This window comes from Populus nigra, chromosome 13 (assembly GCF_951802175.1).
Source record: "Populus nigra chromosome 13, ddPopNigr1.1, whole genome shotgun sequence".
Taxonomy (NCBI): domain Eukaryota; kingdom Viridiplantae; phylum Streptophyta; class Magnoliopsida; order Malpighiales; family Salicaceae; genus Populus; species Populus nigra.
This window is the reverse complement of record NC_084864.1, coordinates 13,475,471-13,484,750: the sequence shown is the minus strand read 5'-3', so window position 1 is coordinate 13,484,750 and position 9,280 is coordinate 13,475,471. Positions and strand designations below refer to the sequence as shown.

The window sequence follows — 9,280 nt, the reverse complement described above, 5'->3', positions numbered from 1 at the left end:
AATATTTATTATTAATTATCATGAATTAGAATTTTATCTGTTATTGAAATATTGGTCAAGGTTATTAAATCTCAAAATGCACGCAAATACGTATTTTTGAAATTTCATATGGAAATACTAAACGATATGATTTTCTTATATTTTTTAGAGCTTAGCTATATGCAATTAAAACATTTAATTTTATTTTTTTGGGTTTTAAGCATTCAAAAACATATAAGAAAATACAAACACACACACTTTCTTTTTTTACTATATTTACTCACACACCCTACAATTACATTTGTATAAATCACCAAAATTCAAAATAATTCAAACAAACACATTAAACATTTATAATTTAAAATATAGGTCTTCTAAAAATCACAAATTAATATGGAGAAATTGCTGGAAAGTCAAGAACACTGGTGGAAAATTTTAGAAGTGTAAGAATAGTGGCGGTGCGTGTGCTGCCCGCACCACCGCCACAGGGGGCGCGAAGAGCCACGCACCGCCTCTGATGAAAATAAAAAAATAAGAAATCGAGAACATCTCCACCTTCTCTTTCTTCCTGTACTAGCAGTTAAGGATACCGCTACTTGTAAAACCCAAAAGAAATCACACAAACAATTCGGCCAGTTTTTATCTCCCCCCTCTTTTTATTGTGTTTTCTTCCTCTCGATTTATTTTCAAAGATGCAAGTGGTTGTTGTTGATGACTCAAGAGGGAAGAAGTGATTGGATCACATGGTGGAACCACTGTTAGTGGTGACATTTATTCTGAGGTGGTTTTCTTATAATTCACTAATAGTTGTGTTTCCACGACAGAATTGAATCAACCTCCAAATTTGATCTAAATTTTTCTTTTTTTTAACTTTTTTTTATGCTACTGATATTATTAGAGACAATAAGATGAAATATTACTTTTTTTTTTTGTTTATCTACCACAAACACAAAGAAAAAGAAGAAGATGAAGATGATGATGATGATGATGAACAACGTAAAAACTGAAAAACTTAAAGGAACACTAAGAACATGAAAATAATAGAAGGATGTGACCTTATTTTAAAACCTAGCTCTGATACAAACCTCATGATCATGTGGTCATGTAACCCACAATCAAAATTAAGATCTGATTCCAGAAAATCAAAATAGATCTGATGGAAATGTGACGCAATGAAAACTTATCCCAAGGCATCAATATTATTCGAATGAAGCTAAATAACACCACGAAGCCAATTAATCTTTGATCAATTAGATTTAGTTCGTTAATGAAATAAAGAACGCAAGAATCACTCTCACAAAAGTTTAAAAAATACATTCTAAATTTTTATTGATAAAAGAGGTCACATCTTTAGGCTTTATAAGGATTTAAATACTTATAAAAATATAACCCTAATGGATCTACTCTAGTGGACTAATTTAGCCCACTTATAAAATTGACTCAAAAATCCTCAACTGAAAGTTCATAACCTGATCCAAAAAAGCCTTAGATCCTAACTGAAAACAAAGTATTAATTAAACCTAAACAAGCTTTGAGTTGTAGCTAACAAAATAAAATAAAGCCTATAATATTAAATCCTTATTCTGCCATGAGAAGAAGAGAAGGAAAGAAAATATTACAAAATTGATTTAAAGCTTATTTATAGTATTCCATGTAGCTCATTAATCCTAAAAACAAAAGGAAAGGTAGTCGCTCATGTTGTTTACAGGTTGTAGTAGGATTCTGATATTCTTAGACTTGTGTTTTTTCTTCTTCTTTTGAAAGGAAAGTAATTATTAGTATTAATTCCTTTTTTTCCCACCTCTCATAACCCTTCTAATACTAGAAAACACAATTAAAGTTGTTGGAATAATCTCATTGCATAATTAGAAAGCCTTACCACCAATTTGTTTTCTAAGTCAGCTTGGATACTTTTGTTTCCTTTTCTATGATTTCTCCTCTCCTATTTGCCTAAATAAGGTTGGATTGAGCCCCTCTTACATATGGATAAGCTGTACTAAAACCTCATTTTATGCTTTAATGGACCCTACAAATCTGACTTGGTTGAAACCTTCTAAACCAATGTATTCAATGCCTTTGTCTTGGACCTAGTCATTGGCCCATTTAGAACATATAATGGGTCCTTGTTAGTGTTTGTGTGTTGATTAACATCATCATCTACTTAAGATAAGATGTTTAAAAGGTGATAATATCTTTCTTTTAGCATAATTATTCTCTTATCATAAAATTTATATTGACTAATTAGGATTTCTAATGACTATAATATTAGGTGACAACTTCTTAAACAAGACCTTTTCCTTTTAAGAATAAAATGTCAGATATTTGTTTGCTTGTTTTTTCGAGGTAGTCACGATGTCGGATAGCGACATGAATCATAAAAGATCCTAGCAAGCATATCATCACATATAAAGATAATTTTCTAATTAATCTAAAACTAATGTACATGTAAGATATTTATTTGTTAAACACTTTACAATCGGAATTAAATAGCAATTTGTTGTCATCAAGGATCAATTATTTGTCTTTAAAGCTTTATTGTTGTTCTTCTTATGCAAACAAAATATTTTCACTAAGTTTTTTAAGATTCCAACAACACTATGTTATTTAGTTGCATTTTCTAAATAAAATCAATGAACTCAAAAAATAAAATGAAAACTCTTTACAAAAGAGAAGAACCTAAGCTTTGAAACAAAAATAAAAATTAGAAAAAGCTAATTGAAACTAAAAGCAAAAGGAAGTTAAGAAAATAGTGCAGAAGAAGGCAAATGAGATGTTGCTTGGTATATAATGTCTCCCTTTTAGCTTTTTTTTTTTTTATACTAATTCTTTGAATCAAAATTAGTGTTGAATTACTAGAATTAATTATGTTGTTCCTTAATTACAACGTATAAAAAAAAATTAACCTGGCAATTTTTTTACTTTAAACTAACATTTTATGTATAAATAAAAGTTTTTAGGTTAAAAAAAAAAATTGTCCAGACTCTTTATTCATGGTTTGAATAAATAAATGAAATGAAAAAAATTCTTTATGAGTGGAAGAACTTATTTTATAACAAACTCAAAACTAAGTTCAAAACAAGTTAGCAAAAAACAAACATAGACTTTGGAGCTCGAGATGATTTTGTCTTGAGATAAGCATGCATGCACGTATGACTTAAGTCCAAACCCACTTCATTTAGATTCATTTATTATCCTTCAACTTTTCACTGTATAAACTATAAGATATTTTAGTATTATTTTCCATGTGAAATAAAGATTACTAACCAATAATTTTTTGAAATTAATTTTTTTTCACAAATAATTTTTTTAATCATGTTATTTTAAATTAAAAAAAATTATTAATGAATAATTTATAGCAAAATTTAACCTGTAAATGGAATTCATATTTAATTAGAATTCAAATAAAAATAAATAAATCTCTAACACAATCACTGGATATTAATTGCCACCTCCTTTTGCAAAAGTCCCACCATAGCTGGAAGTTAACAACTTGACAACTTTAAGGTGGTATTTTAAAGTATGGTTTGTGTTATTTTTTAAAATGTTTTTAGTTTGAAATTGTATTAAAATAATTTTTATAAAAAATTATTTTTGATATTAGTATATTAAAATGATCTGGAAATATTAAAAAATATTAATTTAAATAAAAAATAAATTTAAATTTTAAAAAAAACAATATTAAAACTCAAAAATAACCTTATCCTCCAAAAACCGAAGCGTATTACCCGTTTACTCCCCAAGGAAAACTTTCGACCTCTCATTTTCATTCCACACCTCACGCTACTGCAGTTATTTCTCGCCGTGCACTAGTTTGTCTTTAGCTAGTGATTGTTGCGTGGCCTTTTCATGCTGTAAAAAGATTTTTGCAAAATGGGCATGCAATCTGCTGCATTTTTCTTATCTCTGATCCCATAAAACTGCAAAGAAACAGGTCATAAGCTTTCCAGGATATGTTAGAAACTTGGCATGATCACATCAATCGAGTGTTTCCATCCCAGTTCAGATCTGGGTAAATTCCACGCTTCTCCTCCATTTTCTTTCAACTGAGCTCACCATCATCATCAACAAATCGCTTCCACCAAATTGCAGGAGGGTTTAGAGGAGAAGATAATAGGTGGATTAAAAAGTTATCCTCATTTTTTACCTCGTATCAGATGTCACCGAATGTTAAAATAATTACGAAAAGACTTAAGAAACTAGATTTGTTTAATATAATTGATATGAAAATTTATTTTGATACGAAATAGCACGTAGTAATTGATATATTTGCTTGTGCACAAATATCACAAAAATAAAGACTAATTTAAATTCCTTCAAGTTGTTGCTGATCTTGTACTATACTGATCAGAATCCAAAGGTTCACATCAAAAGATATGCCACTTCAACAACTCTGTCCTTATTCATAGACAATAGGGCAAGCTTCTGTCTCTCTAAGTTGATGTGCTCTACAGAAAGACTGTTTGATGTGGCCTACAAAAAGACTGTTGATGTGCTCTTGCTCAACCTCCAAACCCTCCCAACCAGCTGTTTTGTGACTTTTGTCTTTTAGATTTTCCACAAAGGTCGTCCCCAAATTCAGCACCAGCAGTAAAATATACAGAGTAACATCTCCCCTCGCCTAGTTACTAAAATTCTTAAAGCTTGTAAGTCGAGGCTTTATTATGTAACTTTTGCAAAGGTTCTAGTTTTGATCATGGTACATCTTTTGTGTTAGAAACCACCTTCTTACGCTTACTTGTATTCCAATAAAAAATTTTATCTGATTTTCTGTTCTTCCTGGAAGTCTACCAGTGACCATCTGCATAACAAAAAAATAAAAATAAAAAATCAAAGAAAAAATAGAAAACAGAAAACAAAATCAAATAATGCATATATATATGCGGATATGCCTACATATATCTTAATTTAAATATTAGTGAAAGGAATCAATGATAGCATTTTAGATTTAAATATTATATAGGTCCTTCACCGTATTTTTCAAGCACAGAGATACCTGCTCTGGAAGGAACAAAAATGCCATCTTCCTTCACCGTATTTTTCAACGAACTTCATGTTTGTTTAAAATTGTAGAAGTTTTTGTTTTTTAAAATATTTTTTAAAATATTTTTTTATCTAAAAACTTAATAAATTTATGTTTTCATATGGTTTTTAATTATGTGTTGATATTAAAATAAAAAAAATAAAAAAAAATTATTTTAATATATTTTTTATTAAAAAGTATTTTGCTCGACGTTACTAAACATATATGCTAACGCTATCTTCCTCTTCTATCCATGCACCTTTCCTCACTCCTACGGAACTTTCCATGGAGCCTTCTACGTTGTGTATGCCCACTAATTAAATATAGGTTGATCATCAACTCCAAACCATCATTTATACTGCACTTTTCTCATCTCAATTTAATTTGTAGAAGAGGGAACTTGCACAGTCTGCAACCACAAAAGGTTTTACTTCTGAACATTTATGATCCCAATCCCAAGGATGATAAGATCTTTTTACTATTCATAATCTACAATCCAGCTTTGTGCCAACTATTGGGATCTTGGTTTTCTTCGGTGTTTTAATTTATCCTTCAGCCTATATCCCATGTTTTGTTTTTTCTATTGTATTTATGTAGCATTTTTTTCCCCTTTGTCTTATATAAAGCACTTCATTGATTATTTCTTTAGCCACTGGTTCATCTTTCTAAACCCAAACATAAGGTCATTCTCATAAGGTTTTAAAATTAATATGGATGCGGATTAATGGTCCACCAATTATTTCATTATCATGTGATTCATGAGTTAAACACGTCGCATTCATGCCATCATATACTGGAATTCAGCTACTCATTCCAAATCAAAAGGCAGATTCATCGAACTTATATGTCAATTCTTTTTCAATTTGTTATATTTGCACAGCTTTTCATAGCCAGCAGAATTTAGAGAGAAACAAGTGAAGTGTTCAAGTATTTTTTTTTTAAAAAAAATAAGGCAAGCAATAAGTTGTACGTGTCTTAATAAACAAATTAAAGGCCCCACACGTTTAGGGTTTTTTTACCTTTATTTTTTAATGCTTTTTGTTTCTTGCAATTTCATACTTTATTGGATTTTTTTTAAAAGAATATGATTTAAGTTTTGCTTAGTTTATGGATAAGATGTCATAGCTTTTTTTAAATAACTAGTAATGTTCCATATGAGGTGTGGATAATCGGGCGGTTAATATAAATTTTACTATAAATTGGAATCTGCAATGATGTCATGAGTCATAAGTATCTTATCATCTCGTGCCAGCCTGAGCAGCTCGGGCAAAAAAGCTACAATTATTTGGGGGCAGTAGGTGGTGTTTAATTTCCAAAGGAAAAGGACAAAATACCTTCTCTAGAGTTTTGTTTTCATCTTTAGGCGTCAGCTTACTTTAAAAAGTACAATTGATTATTCCAATGTTAGCCCAGACAAAACTTTCTAGTACCATTAGTTTGTGGTGTTCGAGGATGCCACATCTGTCGCTGCTGTATTAGTGTTTGTTCAGCCCATAAGTTGGAGGTAACGTTTGGGAAAAGCACGTTTACACATTCAGCCATGGAATTTTTTTAAAAGTTGAAGTTATGATGGATGTTTTCTTGGAAAAAATAGTTTTCAAATATGGTTAATGAATAAATATGAAATTCACTCAGAATTTGGTTTGGGTTAAGAATTGTTTTATGTTGATATAGAGTATTAATAAATTTAAATCCATTCAGGGTTAAATGAAAAATTAAAATAAAAAAAACTCAAATTTTTCCAAGCATAAAAAAAACATCAATCTCACGTTTAAAAATAACAAGAAATTTTTGTGGAAATTCTTTAATACATAGGAAAAGAACACTTGATAATAATAATAATGTATCAGTGTGATAACAAATATTACAACAATACGAGCTAAATTAAGTCCTTCAAGTCATTGTTGATCTATTTCTGTATCGATTAGGCTCCAAAGGTCTGCATCAAAAGAAATGTCGCCCCAACGATTTTGTCCTTGGTCAGAGAACACATCCCCAATCATTATCCCTCCTGGTGGGTTGTCCTCTACAAAAAGAGTACTGTTGATGGGCTCTTGGTTAGCTGCTGAAGCAGAACCCAGACAGCTGTTTTGACAACTGTTGCTGTTCGTTAGATTAATTTCTTTGTCATCTAACAGGCTTTCCCACCACGTCCTTTCAACTTCATCGGTACCGGAAGGTGGAAATGCTATGGTAGAATATGGCTTGCAAAGATCGTCCCCATATTGGGAACCAACATTAATAAATGGAGTTCCTTTTCCAGCTCTTAACCAACATAAATTTTTGAAGTTCCGAGGTCGAGGCTTTATTATGTTGTCTTTTGTTATTGATTTTGGTTCTGGTTCTGGTTCTGGTTCTGGTTCGGGTTCTGTTTGAGCTTCTCTAGTGCTAGAAACCACCTTCTTACGCAGGTTTGTGTTCCAATAATTCTTTACATCATTTGCTGTTCTTCCTGGAAGTCTACCGGCAATCAATGACCACCTGTGTAACAAAAAATAATAAATTTTCCGTAAAGTTAATTAAGGTTTCGATCTACTTCTTCCTTTCAAAACAAAACTGAAGTGGCATGGGTAATAGAGTGTGAGTCGGGCAACGTTGTTAAATAGATGGAAGACACTCGTCAGGACCTACTATAGAGACTTCAAGGCTTGTTTATTAATAGCATTAAAATTCTCCAAACAAAAAAAATAATATTAAGATTTTGCTTAGTAATTTAGTCTGTACTTCTCAGCATGTCAATAGGGAAAGGAACTATTTAGAAGATGGACTGACAAAGCAAGGTCTGCACAGACAGCTTTATTTATAGAAAAAAAGGGAGTAAGGCTTCCATATCAGTTTAAGTTTTCCTCTTAAATTTCTCATTAAATATATGAGACATAGCATTTTATTTATAGAAAAAATAATCCTCTTCAATCAGTTGAAGTCCTTCCCTCTCTTTCTGAGACTTCTTTGGCTTTGCTATTAGCTGCCATTGGGGATTTTTCTTAAACCACTAGAAACAGTACCACTTCTTCATTCCTTGGTTTTTACCTCTTTGTCTTCAACAATCTCAGATCGAGTATTCATGCTTACTTGCATGGCTTGCAAGGCGGGGGTTCTTAGTAGACTTTATCATCATCTCTATCCTTTTGATTCCTTTTGTATTGTTCTCAAGCTTTCTTTTCTATCTTTCATATTTCTTTTTTCTCATTGTGAGTGAATACTGTCTTGCCAAAAAAAAAATCTAGATTGGTTAAGACATAAATTTTCACTTGCCTGTTGCCAAGCAGCTTGTGTAGCCTGCTAATCAAGTCTACTTCGCCCACTGAAAACTGTCCTCTCTTGACATTTGGCTTAAGATAGTTCAACCACCTCATTCTACAGCTTTTCCTGCATCTATTCAAACCTGCAAATTAAAATTAAGAGTCAGTGTATACTTTTTCGAGCGTCCAGCTAGTTGAATATTATTCTTTGCCTCTTGTGTAGCTGTTCTCAAACACGAGAGACTATACATACTCGATACAGACATATAAACATGAGAAAATCTCTTGTGATCAGAATTGCTCATGATCACACCATATGTAGAAAAGAGAGACCATAATGTTTGTCGAAAAGATAGGGAGATACTCGTAAATAGACCTTGGACAACAGGATGAGGATAGCCCTCTTCGGTCCCTAGAAACCAACACTATTTACATGCATGAACGAAGACATTTATATACCTGCTTTGAGAGGAATTTGACACCATCCTCCTTCACCATATTTCTCTACGCACTTCCGTAGAAGTATATCCTCCTCTTCGGTCCATGCACCTTTCCTTACTCCGAATGAGCTTACCATAGTGCCTCTTACGTAGTCTATGCCCACCTAATTAGATCTAGCAAGACTCCATTAATATATATAGAATCACGTGAAGAACAATTGCATATCGATCACTGACTCTAAAATATCATATATATAGTACTTTTCTCAGCTCAATTTAGTAGAATTTCTACCTACAGCGACGTGCATGGTTTGTAACCACATGCGGTTTTACTTCTGAAGGTGTATGGTTCAAAAGATGGAAACTGTTTTGCATTCATCAGCTACCAGTCCAACAATTCCAAATCGTTAAATAAAGTTTTCGACCCTCGATTGGAGTTTGGCTATCAGTTCTCCATAAACACTAAGTGACAAAATTTCATGATCCTTTGGGAGAAAATCTACTCAACTTCCCTTGCGAATGGAGATGAAGAATGATTTCCTTAGCTTTTCTTGTAGGTATGGAAAATGTGCAAAGAATATTTCCCCTTTTTACCCCTC

The 9,280-nt window shown here is 31.9% G+C and overlaps 1 protein-coding gene across 1 annotated transcript; it reads right to left on the bottom strand.

The window, feature by feature from the left end:
* Nucleotides 1–6,747: 6,747 nt before the first annotated feature.
* On the bottom strand, nucleotides 6,748–8,883 carry LOC133670397 (transcription factor MYB1-like). The gene is made up of 3 exons (XM_062090883.1): nucleotides 8,701–8,883; nucleotides 8,255–8,384; nucleotides 6,748–7,480 (listed from the first exon to the last, which is right to left on the bottom strand). Exons 1-3 carry the CDS (start codon nucleotides 8,816–8,818, stop codon nucleotides 6,898–6,900), a joined length of 831 nt encoding a protein of 276 aa, XP_061946867.1. The 5' UTR covers nucleotides 8,819–8,883; the 3' UTR covers nucleotides 6,748–6,897.
* Nucleotides 8,884–9,280: the final 397 nt, after the last annotated feature.

Bases quoted from the DNA above. Each gene is read 5' to 3' on its own strand.
- LOC133670397 (XM_062090883.1), bottom strand. From the start codon at position 8,818: ATGGTAAGCTCATTCGGAGTAAGGAAAGGTGCATGGACCGAAGAGGAG. The intron at 8,385-8,700 runs GTATATAAATGT...TTTAATTTGCAG, and splicing joins TCAAATTCCTCTCAAAGCAG to GTTTGAATAGATGCAGGAAA. The intron at 7,481-8,254 runs GCAAGTGAAAAT...TTTGTTACACAG, and splicing joins CACAAGCTGCTTGGCAACAG to GTGGTCATTGATTGCCGGTA.